This window comes from Mustela putorius, unplaced genomic scaffold, assembly GCF_011764305.1.
Source record: "Mustela putorius furo isolate JIRA1106 unplaced genomic scaffold, ASM1176430v1.1 tig00000832_pilon_pilon_pilon, whole genome shotgun sequence".
Lineage (NCBI taxonomy): Eukaryota > Metazoa > Chordata > Mammalia > Carnivora > Mustelidae > Mustela > Mustela putorius.
Window position 1 is genome coordinate 2,332,306 of NW_025421491.1, and position 21,221 is coordinate 2,353,526.

General features: G+C 40.6%; 1 protein-coding gene across 1 annotated transcript; it reads left to right on the forward strand.

The window, feature by feature from the left end:
* Positions 1-5,895: 5,895 nt before the first annotated feature.
* LOC101692920 (keratin-associated protein 11-1) lies at positions 5,896-6,741 on the forward strand. The gene has a single exon (XM_004757492.3). The coding sequence runs from the start codon at positions 5,930-5,932 to the stop codon at positions 6,389-6,391; it is 462 nt and encodes a 153-aa protein (XP_004757549.1). The 5' UTR covers positions 5,896-5,929; the 3' UTR covers positions 6,392-6,741.
* Positions 6,742-21,221: the final 14,480 nt, after the last annotated feature.

The window sequence follows — 21,221 nt, forward strand, 5'->3', positions numbered from 1 at the left end:
ATATTTTTATATCAAGCTCCTCATTATTCAATTAATATTCTTATTTATAATAACTCACTTTCTAAACAAAAAGGCTTGCTTTAGCCTCAAACTATGTAATGATTCCTATAAAATTATGGCTTGGATAATCCAGCCATATTTTATTAATACATTTAAAAATAAATATGTGACCATGAAAAGTGGAAAAGTATTTATTAACTAAAATGATCTTGTATTTCATTGCTAGCTCACATCTCGCCTTGGGAAAATGGGTTCTCCATTTTGGAAAACAACTGTGATATCAAACTGACAATAATAATGTCTTTGGGGTATAATTCTTAGGGAAACAACACAGTGTGATTGACATTACTTGGAGGGAATCTTTATAATCTGCATACAATCTAGCTATGTTTAAGAACTCTTGCCATTTTGCATTTGGTCTCAAACTACAAAACTGTTCTAAACATCCAAATATTACTTGTTTGATGCTCAGTTTGTATACAAGATCTTTTTCCTAGAACATGAGACGGTTTGTTTGGAAATTTTATTCCAGGGAATGCGGCACAGGGGAAGTGACATGGAGGAGGTGGAAGCAAGTTGACCACAATCGTGAACAACTCATGTGCAATTCCATGGGACTCTTCGGAATAATTTCACACCTGTCTACCTGGAGTTCAAAAGGTGGGAGCACTTGCCCTTTGATTTGCATTCCCCATTGCTTAAGCATGGGCCCATTTCTGGGTGGTACATACATGAGTGTAGAGTGTAGGTTGGCATAGGCTTCCCTTGCTATGACATCAAAGACCCAGGACAAGAAGCAAGAGGTTGGTGAGTGGCCCCAAAGTGAAGCAGCAGTGTTCAGGTGCACCCCCATGGAGCTGGCTTAGCTTGTGCAAGCAGAATACAATGGAATGACATGAGTTTGAACTAGTGCACAAGAATGTCAGATACACTTGCCAAAGATACTCTCTGGGACTTACGCTCTCCTCCTTCAGGGGACAGAATTGGACGCGAGGACTTTAAGACCCAGTCCTGATAGTCTAATTACTAGCCTGAGATAGTACTGGTCTACCACAACCCTCCTCATCAGGCAGATGGGACCGGGGAGGGAGGGTTGCGTCTGAAGCGCCTAAGCGTGGGTGTTGGGGAAGGTCATCGAAAAGACGTGACCACCAACTGACCCGGGAGCTGGACTTGAGCTGTTGGAGGCTCCTCACCCCTTCCCCTTGATGTGGGTTCCACTGTCCTTCCCCGCTCCCAGAGGCTGCTTCAGGGACCCAGCCTTGAGATAATGATGTGGTGTTGAGAACACCTACACGATGCATGTGACTGAACCCAGCTAAGGCCTCTTTATCAACTTTTAAGATTTGGTGGGTGGATGCGGAGATCCATTTGTCTTGTGGCCGCCTGAGACAAGCCTTGTATATACGCTCCCTTTGCTCATTAAAACAGGCCACCGACCAGCCTGGAGTGGCGTGCCTCATTTTTTGCTCTCTCCCTGCCCTGCCCGATGGGGGACCAATTCGGGGAGCTCTGAGAGAGCTGCCTATCAAGAACGGGTCAGCGAGGTGATGCTGAGAGCCGACCTATCTTATACCTCTGTCTCCTTCATCGCTGCTCGCATCCTGACCAAGCTGGGTACCTAGTAGGCCCTGAGCAATTCTGAATCAGGGAAGGATAACACATCTAGAATGACTTGGAGTCTTCTCTCTCAGGCCCTGTACCTGAACATGACTCATGTCTGATCACAACTGGGTTTACCTCTTATATTGAAAGACGGGAACCAGAGCAATGCCAACAGCATACACATGGCTTTTCCCACATGACAGTTTGTTGTGGCCCCCGACTTGGGATTCTGCTCGTTTTTATTGACAACACCCTGATATTGATCTCCAGTGCACCTATGAAAAAGTACACGAACTTATAAACAGGCATCAGGAGGAGAAGGAGATTTAATTTAGAATTTCTCAACCTTGACACTACCCTCGGAAGGTTTATTTTTATAGACGTTGTGTAGCTGGTGACTGGTATTTTCAAGTTCTAAAAGCAGCAACTTTGGGTTTCACCTTCTGCTTTCTGCCCTCCGGTTGCCGCCAACCCCAAAGACTCAAACAGTCCATGATTAATCCTTTTTCAAAAGAGTTTGGAAAATAAATTTCAGTTCAGTTTTGTGGTGCAAATCACACAGCCTTTAAGGGTTTATAATGTCTTGGTTAATAAGGATTCTGGAGATTCAACCCAGAGGTTTGTGTGAAGCGGAAAAAAAAAAGAAAGAGAGAGAGAGAGAACAATTCAGCCAAGATGTATTTAATTTTTAAAACAACCATTATGTTCTGTGCTTAAATTTTAAGTTCCTTTTTTTATATTTCTTAAGAGATAATGAATAGCTTTATTTTGAGAGTATGAATATCCTGGAAAAATACAGAATGACAAAATCTCATTTTATGTTGATTAATTTTTCAGCAAGCTCTCTCTTCTTCCATTTGATGAGACTAAGTGGGTTTTTTGAACTGGCATTGGTCAACATTATTACCAACTTTGTGATGAATAATATCCTTCTTGCATATCAAACGTTCAGCCTCCCACACATGGCTTAATTCATTTTATTCTCAAACGCTTGGCTGTGTAAGTGATTGCTGTGATTCACTTTTGAATGAAAGAATTGCTCAGTTGCAGCCTGTGATAATTATTGTATAAGGCTTAGATTGTTCTTTACAAACGAGAGCAAATTATCCGTCAGTGATGAAGATAATGGGTAGCAGGTCTTTAATCTCTCCCTACCGGCTCTCACCACACCTCCCTCACTTCACACTCTGCAGACTGGAGGATAACCTTCATAAGGCTTTTCGTGGAGTTACAGCTTCATGTTGCATGTAGCTATGTGGTGATACCTGCTGGCCAGATCCTTCTTTACATTCCATTGAATAGATGATCTGTTGATTTCATTTAACAGGGTTGTAAGTTTCTTCAAGATTCCCAGGGCTGTCAGTGTGAATTTCCACATTGTTGCAACTTACAGTCAATCAAAACCTGCCTCTTTATGCTTGCATTTCAAAATAGAATGCAGGAGGGTATTAGCAGTTTTCCTCCCTTTAGGATGGATAGTTGTGCTGTTTCCCAGAGAGCCTGCCTGCCATTTTACTGGTGTCAGATAGAAAGCAATCTGTTGAGTAGATCCCTTAGATTTAACTATTGAATGAAATAACTGGTTTTGGGGGTACTTTATGACTGGAAGAAGACTACTCATGAAATATCATTTTAAAGTGATCTCAGAGTTTGTGAATTCTGTTTTTTTTTTTTTTTTCCAGAAAGGTCTTGCAGCTTAAACTTGCAAACTCATTTCACTTCTCTGCTGTTGTTGAACAATTAGTTGTCTATATTCACTGTAACAGATAATTATAATTTCAAATTGTAACTTCAAGCTATTGATGGCTCTCTGCCTCTTGTTGCTTTGTTTGTAGTGACCTTGCATTTCATTCTAATGAAGTAAAAATTGTCAAAGGTATATAAACGAAGCAACACATGAAGTAAAAGGACAGTAGTGCTTGTAACTTATGATTTAAAATCTTTATTTTTTTGTTATTGAGAAACTGGAAGAGAAATGAAGACTACATTCTTTGTAGTACCATTAATAGAACATTTGTCAATTGATTCTTTTTAGAACTTTCTGCTGGAGCTTTAATGAAGACATCTCATCATGTTTAAATATATCCAATACAGGTTGATAGTTCATGGCTCTGTCTTATTTGAATCTCAACTCAGTCAAATATAAACTGCATAAACTTCGTAAGCCATGCAACCTCCTTGAGTTGTAGCTACTTTGTGTGACATGATACCTACTCCGTAGGGTTGCTGGAAGCATTTAATATGGAGAATGGAGAGCCTCTAACTCCATGCCTGGAACAGGGTCAGGCACACACAAAAGTGTTCATTTCCTTTTCTCCTGAGGCTGATGCAAGATATTTTCTAAGATCCTTTTATGTGCAATGTTCAACTTGCAGTGGAAAAGAGAACTCAAGACAGAGTAATGATACATAAACATCTCTACCATCTCAGAAATGTGGCAATGGGTACTGCAAACTTATGTGTAACTTTACTACCGACTCTACTTTTTGCTTTTGTCACTTGATTAATTTGCATGATTAAGTACTTTTCCATAGCAGGCAATGAATTCATAGCTGGTAGAAGCCTGTAAACCACTCATTTGAACCATTTGAAACAAGCAAGCCAGCCCCTGTGACCAGGGACTCCAACCTTCAAACACTAACTGGGACATTCCTCGCGGGGGGAAGAGCCTAGTTATAACATTGTGGAAAGCAGTCATCTTGTTAATTTCTCCCTCTACCTGAGAACACGCTGCGAGTCACTGAGGGAGAGGTGGTCTGATCCCTGGGAATTATAATACAGCCCACAGCACAACACCGTCTTGTTTGGGTGTGTTCCTGGCTTCCAATTAGAAACTTGGGGAGCTTCTGGTATGGCTTTCGTGTAATGAACAGAGATGGATGAAGCATTTTGCAAAGGGACTTCCAAAGAGTTCTAAAAAAAGCTGTTTGCTCTGCGGATGTCTGAAACATAGTCTGTCTGTCTCGCCCTCAACGATATGTAAATCCATGATTGTCCCTCTCTCCTATCCCATGTAAGCGAGTTTACGACACAAGTCAGATCTTACAGCTGTTTTGATATAGAAATATCACTGACCATTTAAACTATGCTAAAGCGAACTATTTTGCCAGAGGTAAAATGTTTGTGGACAGGTGGGTGGAGAGAATCGGTCATACAGGTGTTCAGAATTGATGTCTTGTAGCGCAATGAGATAAAGGAGAATGATATCTTTATGTGGTTTCCCCAGGAATAAAAAAGAATAATTAAATATCATAGTACACTGTTCACACATTGATTCATTCATAACCAAATATTGATTAAGTGCCTGCTTCCACATGTGCTTCTCCCCCTATTCCTGATGTGGACAATCCTTTCAAGAGCCTTTGGTTTGTCCGTGATAAAAATGCATGCTTTCTGTAAGTGTCTGTGTGGAAAAAAAAAATAGCTTTTGAGCATCTTGGGAGAAAATGTACCCCTTTAAATGAACATTATAGTAATTTTAAAATTTAACTAAGCCCATTCCACTGGTATATTGATGAATCTTATGAATCCCTCTTATCCATTGTTATGGAGTAAAAATTTTAGGCATAAAGCTCATCCAATTTATTTAGAAAGGGACTTGGCTACAAACACACTCCCACTAAGTTAGCTTCTAATTTGTTTTGCCTGAACATAAAGGGTGAGTCTCACTACCGTCTACCCTTCCTGAATGTGTCTTGTTTCAGTCACTTGGTTAATTTTCTGAGCCAGCTCGTATCCTAAATATAAGTCCTTGTGTCTTGTTTCCCGACAGGTGTTGTCCTTGTCACCCTGAAGCATATTCAAGAAGGTTCCTTGTCCACGAGAAGCCCCGTTAGCTATGGAAGAGTGGCTGATTAAGTTATGCTTAAAACATGTTAAGTGCCGACAACAAACAAAACGAGTCCTGGTCAGAAGGGGGAGAGTGTGTGACGGCAGGGCGGTGGCATGTGTGGTGTTACTGTCAGATCGACACTCAGTGTATCCAAGCGAGATGAATGAGGGACAAAGTGTGGGCTGGGATGACCGATAGCTTTGAAGCTGTCAAGTAACCTTAATCCTGGGACTAAGTACAGTACAGAAGCCTTATGATTTAGTTACCAAACTACTAAAGTGTCTTTATGAGGATGAAGGCTTCTCAAGAGACAATTAACCTAGAGATTCACAAGATGTTCTAAGGCACGCTGGTCTGAGCCAAAGAAGCCAGGCGGACCAGGGCGGGAGCCCCACCCACCAGCAAGGATATATAAAAGCTCAGGGACCTGAAGGGACATTCACAATTCAGCAGCTAGCTTCAGCAAGTTACCCGCAGCTCTCTGTCTACACCATGTCCTACAACTGTTCTACAAGAAACTGCTCTTCCAGGCCTATTGGAGGACACTGCACTGTCCCCGTGGCTCCGGCTGCCACAGCTTCTTCCCAAGATGCTGACTGTCTGAGTGGCATCTATTTGCCCAGTTCCTTCCAGACTGGCTCCTGGCTCCTGGACCACTGCCAGGGGTCCTCCTGTGAGTCCAACGCTTGCCAGCCAACCTGTTACCAGTCCAGTCCCTGCGTCTCCAGCCATGGACAGGTGACCTGCTCTCGGCAAACCACCTGTGTCTCCAATCCTTGCTCAACCACCTACAGCCGGCCACTCACCTTTGTCTCCAGTGGCTGTCAGCCCCTGGGGGGCATCTCCACTGGGTGCCAACCCATGGGAGGAGTCTCCACTGTCTGCCAACCAGCCTGCGGTTACTCCAGGACGTACCAGCGGTCCTGCATGTCCAGCTGTCGAAGAACTTGCTAAGTGTGTAGGAGCCAGTGAGCGAATCAAGACTCCAGGACCTGCCAGCGGTGTTTCCAGGCTCGTCCAGCGTGCTGCCTGTCCCTGAACAACTCTTCATTGCTAACCACTGTTCTGACTGCTTGGCCGCTAGCTCTGAAGAAGCTGCCTCTGGCAATCGATGATCTTTCTGGCTAGCACCAAGCTTCGTTTAAGGGTTGATCACTGGTGTCGCATATGTTTCTGGATGTTTCCAGAAACTTTACTTCCCGAACCCCTGTCTCTGGTGGTTTTGACATGTTTTGACCTTGCTGCTGTGTCTTCTGGCTTCTGCTTTTGTGCCTCTGAGGAAGGGAACTTGTCTCGCTCTGTATTTTCTCAATAAACCTGCTTACTTGGCATTGCAAATGTCTGTCTCAATAGAGTTCTTTCTTTGCAAGGGTTTTTGCTGTCTGTGAGGGACATTCTTCCCTGAGCATAGAGCATAGAATAGGGGTCTAGTTATTGTGTTTCATGACAAGCAAGGGAATATCTGATATTTTACTTGGTTAGAGAGCCTTTGGACATGTAGTGATCTAGAGTGGCGTGTCCTCTGTACTTATTCTAGTTCGTCTGGGCACACAGACTAACTTCCATGTAGGAGAAAGAAAGGTCACCCGGGAAACCAAGTCGTTTGGGGGGTTATACAGAAAAGGAGGCAGCAGAGTCCGTTAGAGTCTCAGTTTTACCTTACACGAGGACCGCAGTGGAAAACTGCACAAGACCCCCCTGTGATCAGACAGGATGGGTGGAGGAGGAGGAAGGGCAGGGGAGTTGTTTCCAAGGACTGAGATTTATGGCATCGAAACAGGGGAGGGGGGGTGTTCTAGCTTTATATCCCCTCACTTGCTGAAGAAGTTTGGTAGATCTCTCACGCCCTCCTCCTTGGCCAAATGCTCAGAGTAAATCAAAGCTCCAGGTTTCAGTAAATCTGGGCAGGAGAGACTTAAAAGCAAACTTCAGAAACACATGGTGGTTTATTTTAATAAGAGCCTAATTTCATGCTTGTTCTCCCCTGGAACCCGTGTACTGATAAAACAAGCCATCTGGACTGGGGGTCCGCATGCTAACTCCCCCCACTCCTTTTTTTTTTTTTTTTTAAGTGAGAACTGGCTGCTGACCGGGTTGATTTTGTCCTTCTTTATTCTCTGTTACTTCCAGAAACACATCTCTGTATTTCCTTTATAGAGTGGCTCTAGGAGAAACAGAAAAGGAAGATTTTTTTTTTTACAGAAAATGGAGGCATACGAGGTGTGTACGCCATGAACAATGGGCGGCTTTTCTCCTAACTGAGGAGCTTGGTACCTACCTGGTGTGAACTCTGATCAGCAAAACCTCTTTTGTCAGCAAAATGGTTTTCTTACTTCACGAATGGTTTTTCAGAGAGGTATTAGATGATTTCCGGGAGATGGCATATTTTCAAATTTTTCCTCTACTCTTAGAATTAAGGATTCCTCTAATCAAAGACATGTTGGGGTGAATGACTCAACCATAGTATCTCATTAAAGTAAGACATGGTTTTTATTGTATATTACTCCCAGACCGACTGTCTTTATTTATTTTTATTTTTATTTTTTACTCTATACAGAATTTTAATGGATTTGATCGTACCCAGGTACACAGAGACCAAGGATGCAAATATCAATCTCTCCTACAAACAACATCACAGACACCCAGAGAACAATGTTTCTGTCCCAGTCACTCTGACACATAGAATTAACCATCACCCATCAACTTCCTGTAAACATAGGCATCAATATACATCTTCTTAAATTGTACTCATTCTGAAAATAAAGAAAACTGCACCGTCATAATTTCACCTTATATGACCCAAATATCCTGCATACAACCAAAAACACTATATACCCTTCCCCAGAAGAGGAAGTGAAGCTCTTTTTTTTTTGTAAGTTTTGACCATTTTTTTCTTTCTAATTTCTTTTCTTTTTTTCTTTCTAATTTTTTTTCAACATAACAGTATTCATTGTTTTTGCACCACACCCAGTGCTCCATGCAATCTGTGCCCTCTCTAATACCCACCACCTGGTTTCCCCAACCCCCCACTCCCCGCTCCTTCAAAACCCTCAGACTGTTTTTCAGAGTCCATAGTCTCTCATGATTCACCTCCCCTTCCAATTTCCCTCAACTCCCTTCTCCTCTCCATCTCCACTGTCTTTAAAAGTAAAACTCTGGGTTTCAGATATGTTCTGGTTTATTCTAAAATAGAAGTCACCGGGGAAACCCTCCATGGCTCCCTCAAAGCTGTTGCTTCCATGACTCTCATGGATTGCCGATCTCGGTCATTTCACATAGGTCTGGGAAATTCAAAAATTTTCAGAGGTTGAAAAATTATTTACATTTTTTTTTTATTCTTTAGCTTTCTAGGTTTTAATACAAAGTTACAAGGATGAAGATGGCTTCCTTTTCTTTTTTATTAAGATGGATAATCCTCTTAATAGATTCACATGTTAGGAGCACCTGGGTGGCTCAGAGGGTTAAGCCTCTGCTTTCAGCTCTGGTCATGATCTCAGAGTCCCCGGGTCGAGCCCTGCATTGGGCTCTTTGCTCCTCAGGGAGCCTGCTTCCCTTCCTCTCTCTCTGCTGCCTCTCTTCCTACTTTTGATCTCTGTCTGTCAAATAAATAAATAAAATCTTCGAAGAAAAGGAAAAAAATAGATTCACAGATTAGTAATTTACAATAACAGGTTCTACGGGCTGCTATGAATAAAGTTTTGTTTGGGCTGGTTCTTGCGATGGTGTAAACATCTAAGGGTGATGTGCTGTCCTGCCAAGCTGCTTCCTTGTCTTTATTTCTGAAGGGGGAATGATTCTGTTTGTACTTGAACTTTGGAAGTTCTCTTCATTCTTTGCTTTACTTCACAATAAATGATAAAGTTTCTGTGTGCGCCTTTGAGAACCGTCTTTTAAAAGATAGGGCATTGATTTCTTCTTGGTCTAGGGCCTAGAGAAATGTTGTTGTATGTATGTATGTAATATTGTGGAGCTGTAGGGAAGCAGTTCGAGGGCCTTCGGTTCAAATCCCAGCTCTGTCGCTTGGCTGCAGGTTTTTGAAGCTCTCTAAACGTTAGCCCATCTGTCAAACAGACGCGATGGTAGCATCTCATGCCCCCCTTTGCAGGAATAAACTGAGGTAACATGTGTGCCTCCCAGGTGTTAGCTGAGGGGTGCTGCTGTTTGATATTAAAGTGAACCTGGTATTCTTGGGACACCCGGGTGACTCAGTTAGTTAGGCATCTGCCTTTGTCTCAGGTCATGGTCTCAGGGTCCTGGGATTGAGCCCTGGTGTCCTGTGTGTCAGGCTCCCTGCTTGGGGAGGGAGCCTGCTTGTCCCTCTGTCTGACCTCCCTCCTGCTCGTGCTCTCTCTCTCTCTCTCTCAAATAAATAAATTAAAAAAAATTAAAGTGGTGTGGTGCATAAACAATGAATCTTGGAGCACTGAAAAAAAATAAAATTAAATTAAGATTAAATAAATAAATAATAAAAGGAAAGAAAAAAAATAAAGTGAACCTGGCGTTTTCAACTTCTTCTCCTCTTCAGTGGAAGTCTTGGCTACTCCTGGCATCTCTGAGGGACCTGAGTCGAGAGAGGCTGGGAGGAGGCTCCTTACTGTTTTCTTTCCTTATCCCTCTGGCTCTGAACTTGTACTTTAGATAATGAGCTCATTTTATGGATCCTCTTCCTATTCCATAGTCTGTTTCTGTTCAGACTATAATGATTTCGACAGTACTGCTTCCTTCCCTTGACGTCTGCAAAACCCATTTACACAAAGCATCTGTGTGTCTAACAGGCTTTACAGAAAGTTTGGGACCTAGATGGCATTAAATTCTAGTGAGAGAAACAACTTAAAATTGAATTTCAGACATTAAGAAGTTCCTGGACCATTGTTTCTGGGACATTATCATATCAGTTCAGAACCAAACCTCTCTTTCCCTCCCTCCCTTCTTTCCTCAAACCAGACCTCTAATGTTCTGGCTTCTGTGCTATGTGCTGGTTTTGTGGTGGTAAACAAAACCACCTTGGGGCACCTGGGTGACTCAGTGGGTTGAAGCCTCTGCCTTAAGCTTGGATCATGATTCCAGGGTCCCAGGGTCCCACATTGGGCTCTCTGCTCTGTGGGGAGTCTGCTTCCCCCTCTCTCTCTGCCTGCCTCTCTGCCTACTTGTGATCTCTGTCTGTCAAATAAATAAGTAAAATCTTAAAAACAAAACAAAACAAAACAAACCACGATTCTTGCCCTGATTTTCTCCTGTATCTTCCCCCACAAATGCTTGTGGGCCCTTACCAAGGTGCTACATCACATATGTTCTCTGAAAAGGTAGGTTTTTCTGCTCATTTTCATATAGGGTGCTTATTTATATTACAACAATGATAAAAAGCTGAAAGTACAACGAACCTTTGGGATATTTGGCTTTAAATCTAGGAGACATAAAGCCTATAAAAGTCAGGGGAATGTGTTGATAATCAGTTGAATATCGAGAATGAACGGTTGACAAATTAGGGTGCAGACCCAGATGGGTTCCATCTAAAAGGACACTCTGCCTTCAGAGAAGGTAGTCTCTGCAACTTGACCTTAGTCTTGGCAAATATCTACTTGGTCTCTTTATATTCTTTGAAAACTTCAATTTCCACTGAGGAATTTATAAATGCCTTCATGTCTGAAGGGTCTTTTTTTAGTTTTTGTGGGGCCGAGATCCTTCTTTATTAGGCTTGCTAGCTCCAACTTTTTTCTTATGCTCTACTTTCCTACATTTAGCCGTCTGCTAGGCATTTCCAGAAATATGTCTTATAATAAAATTCAAAGAAATTTTCAAAACTCAAATTGCTCATAATGTAACGTATTAATTAGAGATATGATTTATGTTGCAAGCTTCAGATTGTATAACAATTGTGATCAGGAACTAACTCCCATTAGCATAGGCAAAGAGCTATTATAAGCAAATACGAAGGCTTTATGGAAGTTATTCTGTGCTTTATTATGGAAATAGATGCTAAAAGGGACAACACAGTTTAAGAATTGTGCTGATGGTAGTTCTAGGGCAAAGGCTGGTGATCATTAGGAGGAAGAACTGCGTATGATCAGTGTAGCATTTTTTTAGAGGTGTGTCCATCTCATAACCACCGACTTTCTACCATAAAACAGTTTACCATTGAAATTCCTTCAGAAAAAGTGACTTTATCAGGTTGGATCTGAAAGTCCACCTTTTCTCTTCATTAAACATTTTAATACAAGTTTTCTGGGGAACACATCAATTGCATCATGGCAGAGAAGAGATATCACTCAAATGAAATATTCTTTTATAAAACCTTCTCATTATACTGACTCTTGCCTCTTGGTTAGTGTTGCCACTCTTTTCCAAATCACCTGGGATGGAAATCCCATCACCTAGTTTTATTTCTCTTTCCTGTAACTTCTCTTATTTCTTATCAATGTAACAATTCTTTGTTTTTTCCTCAGCATTTTCTCTGTCTCAGCCTGCTGTGGGCAGTCATACCTCCCGCATGTGTGAGAAGCCTCTAGGTGATTCTAGCGTTTTGATGTCCTTTCTGGACAGTGTGGAGGCCAAGAAAAATAAGGCTGTACCCACCTCGAGTCTAGCTCTGACATAAGTGCAGCCATCTTGATGTTCTAGATTATCACAAAATATTTCTTGGGTTCTGACCTACTCAGGTTAGCACTTTAAACAGTCTCTCTCTCCTTTAATGATTGATTTTAACCCCTGGATTCAGCTGCCTCCATCTTTTGTAACTCCCCTACACATTCCTTAACTGATCAATGTTGATCCTAGTAGGTAGGGACAAATCTACACCCCTACTCAGCAGGAAGAAGTTACAGAATATGAGACCTTCTACCTTCAACAACCTTAAAGAGGTCAAAATTGTTCAGGGGGAAATGTGGAGGCCGAGAAAATTAAGGTCATCCCACCTCAAGTTTAGCTGATGTGGGAAACAGAGACAGAAGAAATTCATTAAAATTCCTCACCTATTGACAAGCCCTTGAAACAGACAGAGTGGCTCTACCCTGGGGACTTAACTGCCCTCACCTTGAGGTTTTGCTAAGCACAATCCTAGCCTGACCGACCCCTTACCCCGACAGGTCCGACCAGAATCCTGTAAGTCTACTTTAAAATTCCTTTAGGAAACTTTATCTCTAAACCTCCAAGATAGTGTCAAGAATCATTCCTAAGTATATGGCCCACTGATATACATCTAAAGGGTCTCACGAGAAGATTTTTATTATTGGTAATAAATAACCTCTCTCCCAACAATAGTTAGCCCTTCAAGGTCCTGGAGACCTCGCTTCCGAAAGTCCTTAGAGACTTACACCATCCCTAATCCCCTTTGTCCTCACCCACCGCAGAGTCCACCCCTACTCTGCCTTTAAAAACTCTGACTGTAATCTTGTTCGGGGTCCAACTGTGTCAGGTATACTTGGGCCCAAGCTTAAGCTTGTCAAATAAACCCTCGTGTGATTGCATCAGTGCTTGGCTCCTTGGTGGTCTCTCAGACGCGAAAACTCAGACTTAACAGACAGCTCTATCAAATCTGTCTGTATTAGCTCACTAGAGCAACCACAGAAATATCACAAACCAGGCAGCTTGAACCAAAGAAACTGATGGTCTCACAGTCTGGAGACTAGGTGTCTGGATTCAGGTGTCAGCAGGGTTTGTTTCGACTGAGGCGGGAGGGATAACCTGTTCCATTCCTCTTCCTTAGCCTCTGGCGGTGTGCTGGCAATCTTTGGTGCTCCTGGTCTTTTAGAAGCACCCTGATGTCTGTCTTCATCTTCACATGACATTCTCCCTGTGTGTGTATGTGTGTAGGCTGGGTCCAAATTTCCCCTTTTCATAAGGACACCAGTTATGCTGAATAGGGGCCCACCCTCCTCAAGTATGACCTCATCTTAACTATCTCTGCAGTGATTCTATTTCTGAGCAAAGTCACACTCTGAAGCACTGGAGGGGAGGACTTCAGTGTAGAAATGTTTGGAGGTGCAAGTTAACTCATAATACTATCAAGGCACAGCTCCAATAAAGTCACTTTCCAACTCAAAACTATCAAAACATGTTTATTGTCTAATGAATGCTGTTTAGATGTGCTGGCCTAGCATTCCTAATTCCCAGCAGCGTACTTAATAAATGCTTGGTAAGTGTAAGAAGAATATAATGTTTATATCTTTGAGTTCTTATTCATTTCTTTACTTGAAAGTCTAATTAATGGTTGATATGTTATATTCCTCATGGTTCTCCAAAGAAGCACAACCAGCAGGAATATATATATATATATATATATATACACACATATATATATATATATACATATATATATATATATATATAAATACACACACATATTTATATTTTTATATTTGTTTCTTGTATATAAAGAATAACATATGGGGCGCTTGGGTGGCTCAGTGGGTTAAAGCCTCTGCCTTCGGCTCAGGTCATGATCCCAGGGTCCTGGGATCGAGCCCCGCATCGGTCTCTCTGCTCAGTGGGGAGCCTGCTTCCTCCTCTCTCTCTCTGCCTGCCTCTCTGCCTACTTGTAATCTCTGTCTGTCAAATAAAATAAAGAAAATATTAAAAAAAAGAATAACATACAGAAAAGCTCTTTGTATAAGAATACTTCTGTCTCTTTGGAGAAGATGAATAGCATAGTTCATCATATACATGATGTACTGTTTACAAGGCAGCCTGGAAAGTGGCTCACACTCCACTGGCAAGTTCCCAGTCATATGACCACACTTAAGGGCAAGGAATTTGTTCATATGGTCCAGATGTGGGTGATGAAGGAAGAGAGAATGAGTTTGGTGAACAGAGAGCCTGTGTCTGCAGCATTTCATCAAGCAGTTATAAGAATGAAGAGTGTAATGTAAAAGTCTGACTCATCGTAGGTATGCAAAAAGTGGTGAATGATTCTGAATTAGACTTCTATTCCCCTCTATCAAAGGAGACCTGTTTTAGAAAAACCTCCTTCTATGGAAAGGGATGCATTTGAACACTAATCTAATATATTCAGTGGTTGCTCATAGCATTTAAGGATCTGTCTATCTGGGAGACTTATTTTTTAAATGCAAGAAAAATACTTTTAGACAAAAATTGAGATGTAAACAATTTGTGCTTATTTAAAAGGGCCAATTCTGGTAATGGCTATGATCACTGGGGATAATTTAGATATTTCTAACTCAAAATAAAATGGGAATTAACCAGCAACAGTTCTGTAAATGAAACAATGTTCTATTTCCCTCTAGTTAGCATGAACTACATAACATCACCTGACCTCCATCCTGGCCATTGTGTAACTATCTTCTGAAAGATGTCAGTGCTGGAAGAGACTGCCAGACTAACATACAACTCCCTTATTCAACAATGAGGAAAAAAAAAAAAGAGGGACTTGCTTGTCCAATAAAAATAGTGATAGATCCACTAAATGGCTTCTTATTGGGTATTTTTTATATAAATATGAAGATTTTGTGGCTCTTTATTCATTCTGCTTTCTTGATGAGTTAACCTGCAGGTAGTCTATCTAGGAGCATCACATGCTATTTAGAGAGCATCACTATGCTATCACATAGTGATGATGCTATGTCATCACTGTTAGATTCTATATTCTTCAATAAGGACCTCACAGTTGATCTGAAATTCAGATGTAACTGGGAGGTATGGAAGCTCTGTGATCAACCACCTGTCTCTGACCCTGCATATTACACAGGGTAGAGGATGGAAGGATATTATTTATATATATAACATATATATATGATATATATATAATTTATTATTTATTTATTGAGTATGTGAATGGTGGAGGGGGGGCAGACGGAGAGAGAATCTCAAGCAAACTCCCAATTGAGTTCAGAGCCTGACATGGGGCTCATCCCACGACCTGGGGATCATGACCTGAGCTGAAATCAAGAGAAGGCCTCTCAATCGACTAAGCCATCCATCCATCCCAGGAGTTGTGTGTTTGTATTTGGTGAGTCAGGCAGCCCTAGATATGGCATCTACATCTAGTGGCAGGGTATACTTAGGGAACTACTCTGCTCTAGAGGACTTAGCTAGCTATCCAACCACCAAGGCTGACCGACTCCTCCTGATATCTGGCCTGCTCTGTTTGATTTGACCTTCAATAGTCCTCAGGGACACATGATGGTGCAGTTAGGCTAAAGTGACAACCAGCCAACCAGAGGCAAGCTGGTCTAGCTGAAGATTCTATTGTAGCTTGTTCTCTTAATCAACTCAGGACATCTTCCCTAAGCTCTTCATCCTCTGCTGTGTCTGTCTGTATAGCTAGACTTAGTCTTTTTAAAATAATTTTTTTAGTATTGGCATACCCCATTTGGTACAAGTATTGGGATAAACTTATGTTAACATTTTGTTGCTTATCTGAAATTCATATATAACTAGGATCATGTATTTTATGTGTAAAAATCAGTGGAAGTCTTATTTGATATTGTATTAATTTGGGAATGGAAAAAAGGAGTTCTGTAGGGCAAGTGTCTGAGAAGTTCAGATCCAATTAATTTACCTGATTTAGTTCCTCATTCCTTTCAGAGTTTTAATATTGCTACCATGCGCTGTGAAAGACATATGATGCAGATGTTTGTTCTATTATCTATCTATCTAATCTATCCATCCATCAACTTTCTTTCTATCTCTCTGTCTAAAATTTTTTCTTTCTTTCTCCCTTTCTTTCTTTCTTTCTTTCTTTCTTTCTCTCTTTCTTTCTTATTTTTTAAAAGGTTTTATTTATTTATTAGAATAAGTGGGGGAGGGTGAGGAAGCAGAGGTGGGGGGATACAGAGTGAGAAGCAGACTCCCCCCTGAATGCAGAGCCTGATGCAGGGGTTCTATCCCAGGTCCCCAGGATCATGACCTGAGCCCAAGACAGACTCTTAACTGACTGAGCCACCAAGGCACTGTTTGTTTGTTTGCTTGTTTTAGTGAAATCCTTTTATCTCAGGATATCTGGTGAGACTATCATTTTTGTGAAAGATATTTTGGAAAACACCTGATAAAGAACAGCACTGGGTGACTCAGAGAAGCCAGGCTGCAAGGTGAATTCTACTCCTTCTGTGATGTAAGATGAGAGTGCAAAGACCAGGACAGTTACACAAATCTTCAGAAGAAAAATAGAAATATCTAGATGACTTTCACAAAAGCCAGTATAGCAAAATGCTGGTGGATCTTTAAATCCTTCCATCCTCTACCCTGGGTAATATGAAGGGTTAGAGATAGGCTGGTTGATTACATTCTTCTCGAATTCAAAGTGAAGGCTGTTCCACAGGTACTGCTAAGTTAGCATGTCTAGACGGTGTTCTATATGCGTGACTTTCTCAAGTTATTCGAAGCTGTCTATATCTCTGGTGCAATGGTAATTGGAAGAGCAAACTGCATTTATAAGTGAGTAGTGCTGACTGAGCTGTGTAATATTTTGATGGGTACTTCTGGGCCCTTCAAAGTGAGATGCAACATTTGAATGCCAGATAAACCCGTCGCCAAACAACCCCAAACCTTTGGCATTTTAGAGTAGTTCCCCGATTCTTTTCCTGCAGAGAGTTTTTTCTATGTAGAGTCTATCAGGTGAGTGATTTTTCAAAGCTGCTGACTGGTCTCTTCAAGGTCGAGGGGGAAAATTGATGGTTTAGAATTATGATTAGATTCTCCGCCTACTCCTTTCCTTCTTTTATTTCTTTTTTTCTTTTTTTTTTTTTTTTTAAAGATTTTATTTATTTATTTGACAGAGATCACAAGTGGGCAGAGAGGCAGGCAGAGAGAGAGAGGAGGAAGCAGGCTCCCTGCTGAGCAGAGAAGCCCGATGTGGGGCTTGATCCCAGGACCCTGGGATCATGACCTGAGCCGAAGGCAGAGGCTTTAACCCACTGAGCCACCCAGGCACCCCTCCTTCTTTTATTTCTTATTTGATGGCTTTATTTTCTCATTTTTATCTCCCAACTTTGCATATTTCCCTGAGATAGAAGGTGGCCTCAGAGACTTATTGAACAGAGAGTTTCCAGTAACTCCGAGGTGTCATTTACACATTTAAAATCAGGGGACACCAGAATGACTTTATAGTTTAAAGCAATTGTTCAGTTAATAGCACATTCATCCAGCTAATATTTCTGAATATATGATAGTACTTTGACAGTCTTTCTCACTTATGAAGAGTCAAATATAGTGAGGAAGCAGACATATAAATAACCAACTAACATGAAGTAAGTGCGGTAATAGGGAAGCATATATAAAGTGAAATAAATTTGAAAAATGCTGGGGGAATGGAAGGTAAGCTGATTACTTTACTGTAGATGTTACCCAAGTTTTAATATGGTAATATACACTGTGACTCTCGAAGGGTGGAATGTAACTTGGAATGTATCCTAAACATTTCCCCCCCAGAATATCTGGAAGGACCAGGGTCCTGTTAAACACACTCAGTAAAGCCACACTTTACCCCAAAAGCCACGAATATACCCAATTGGACATGGATGATTTTTGTTAAAATGTGGTTTTCTATGTTAGCTATCATTTTTTTTGTTTGTTTTTGAGTTTTCAAGACGTATCCAATCTCAATACTTTAAATAATTAAATATTAATAATAATAATTACATAATTAAACATAAAAAGTAAGGTTTTCAAATTTCAGGGTTCAATCTTAGCTTACTCACTCTCTCTTACTCTGCCAGACCAGCAATGTTTTCTTCTAGTCTCTTTCAGTATGTGTGGTATATGTCAAGTAAAGTCTTTTGCTCATATAGGTATAATATATTCTGATTATTGAACACATACATACATGTGCACATGTTTGTGTCTAACCAATTTTAATCCTAGGATCTTTTGTTAAGTTTCATATAAGATAAATCCTACCTGATGCAAAAGTGAGGTTAGGATTGTTGCTAGCTAGTCCTTTGAGGAAAAAGAAATGTGTACCAAATTGCCTGAAAGATCTCACTAAATGGATAAACAAGAAGAAACATACTGTATTTCAGTAGAAATGAATGCAAATAATATTTATATAAAATTTAAAATAAGAAAAGGATTTAAGAGAATATGACAAAATTTGGGAAGACAAGAGACACACTATTTAAAATATGTTGGCTCTTTTTCAACATCTCCCTCATGTGCACTCATGTATTGGCATTAATACCACCTTGACTTAAGCCCCTTATTATCTCATACCTGACCATTATAATAGCTAGCTAATAAGTTTCCCTAATTATAACCTCTTATCCAAATTAGTTTTCTTACTGCACTGTTGTGATCTCATAATCAAACTTTATTAGCTCCTAATAATTTATTAAAATCATCAAGGTATAATGGATAGGACATTGAACTTTGGAGTGAAAAAGTTATGATTTTGACAGCTACTCCTGAGCTGTATAACCTTGAGCAGGTTTCTGCAGCATCTAGAGGCAAAACTCTTTCTACCTATAAAATTCATATAATAATACCCTTGCTGCCTATGTAATAAGTTAGCTATAAAAGTTAACCTGAAGGGCCTTTATAAATTTTGAAGCAAAACATACATATGAACTGCTACTGCTTTTGCTCCACAAAATCTATATTTCTTAGGCTGACAGTCACTGCCTTACCAGACCACGATGATCTTTCCATTATATGTTGACCATTTCCTTCCATGACTAGGACAATTAATTCAAACTAGAATGGCCTGGGCTTTCATAGCTGTACATCTCTGCTAGTTCCTTTCCTTTTTCCTGCTTACTATACTCTCATCCTTGTAATATCTACATGATGCCTTCTATGAAATTTTCCTATGGCTGCTGGAACAAATTATTTACACACTGGATGATTTAAGACAACAGAAATTTATTCTCTCACAACTGTGGAGGCCACAAGTCCAAAGTTCAGGTGCTGCAGGGTCATGCTCCTTTGGACGATTCCAGGGAAGAATCTTCCCTTGCCTTTCTTTAGCCTCTAGTGGCTCCTGGAATTCCTTAGGTTGTAGAAACATCTCTAGCCTCTGTCTCCATGTCACATATGGACTTTTCCTGTGTCTGTGTCCTCTCCTTTGCTGTCTTTTACAAGGATAGTTGGTCCACTTGGAGTTATGGTCCACCTTAAATCTAAGATGATCTCATCTCAAGATCCCTAACCTAATTACATCTCCAAAAACCTTATTTCCAAATAAGGTCACATTTATGAGTATGGGGTGTCAGTATTCAATATATAATATGGGGGTCACTATTCAAACCACCACACCTTCTTTGGTCATTCCAATCTGATTTTTTTGGCTTGCATATACATCATAAGCAATCTTTTTTTTTTTTAATTTTTTTTTTAAATTTATTTGACAGAGAGAGATCACAAGTAGTCAGAGAGGCAGGCAGAGAGAGAGAGAGGAGGAAGCAGACTCCCTGCTGAGCAGAGAGCCCGATGCGGGACTCGATCCCAGGACCCTGAGATCATGACCTGAGCCGAAGGCAGCGGCTTAACCCACTGAGCCACCCAGGCGCCCTACATCATAAGCAATCTTGAAATAGCTGAGAGGAAATCACTGATGATCAGCTGATTAAATGGGCAAATTGTGAGAACTATTTACGAAGAGTTTAGAGTTTGGTTCATCTAACAATTGCATTATGTTTTAATTTTTAACAGCTTTAAAAACTGGAAAGAAATTTTCTCATTTTCAACACATAATTGGCAAAGTGGAACCAATTAAAGCATTATGGCTTGGAATTTAAAAAAATAGATTATTATTATATTATTATTAGAAAAACTCATGCTATAACACTCACAAAATTATCTCTGAAACGGGCACAAATGAAAAGCCCAACCTTGGCATTGACCTTTTATTGAGATAGTATAGGCTGCATTAGCTCAGTATACTGGGGATTCATGCAATAAATTGTGAACTCAAACCCATTGCAATGGTGGCTAGAATCCCTCCCTTCTGTCTGTCCTCATCCCATAGTGGGTGCGTTTCTTTTTGGTGGTATTAAAGAGAACAGAATACATCTATGGCAACAAGCCACCAAATTATTCCTAGCCCAAGCCAATTTACAAAGCTTAACTAGGTTTTCCATACAAAGCTGATACCAGGTAGAGAAGGGAGCCATGTGTGCTATGATTATTTTGTTTATTTACATGGGATATTCCAAAATTCTTCTTGCTCAAGGAACTTAAGGAACTTGCTTAAACAGCACAGTCTTTCTTATTTGTTATAGATTTATGATCTCACCCTTTGCTACATTGCTAAACCGTCCCCCATTTTTTTTTTTTCACTCACTTGCCCAAGGTAGAGCAGGCTAGGCAACACAGCTCAAAAGAACCATGGGGTTTTTCTTATGATAAGCTCAATATGCTATGTTCCTTTTACTGCAGTTCATCAAAAGTTAACATTTTCTTCACTCACAAGAATGAAAATACTTAGCTTCATCTTGTCTTTCTCCTTAGGTCTTGCTAAATATGGAGAAAGAATCTTCTGGATTTACTTAGATAATATTATATTTCTACTAATATATTTCCAAGAGCTTTTCCAAATGTCCATAAACATAATTTTTAACTTTACAAAACCCCTGGTTAAACAGAGTGCATGGCTTTAGTTACTCTAATTAAATAAGTTTCTCTTTGGTTCAATTCTAACAGTTCTTTTTTTTTTTTAAGATTTTATTTATTTATTTGACAGAGAGAAATCACAAGTAGATGGAGAGGCAGGCAGAGAGAGAAAGAGAGAGAGAGAGAGAGAGAGGGAAGCAGGCTCCCTGCCGAGCAGAGAACCCGATGCGGAACTCGATCCCAGGACCCTGAGATCATGACCTGAGCCGAAGGCAGCAGCTTAACC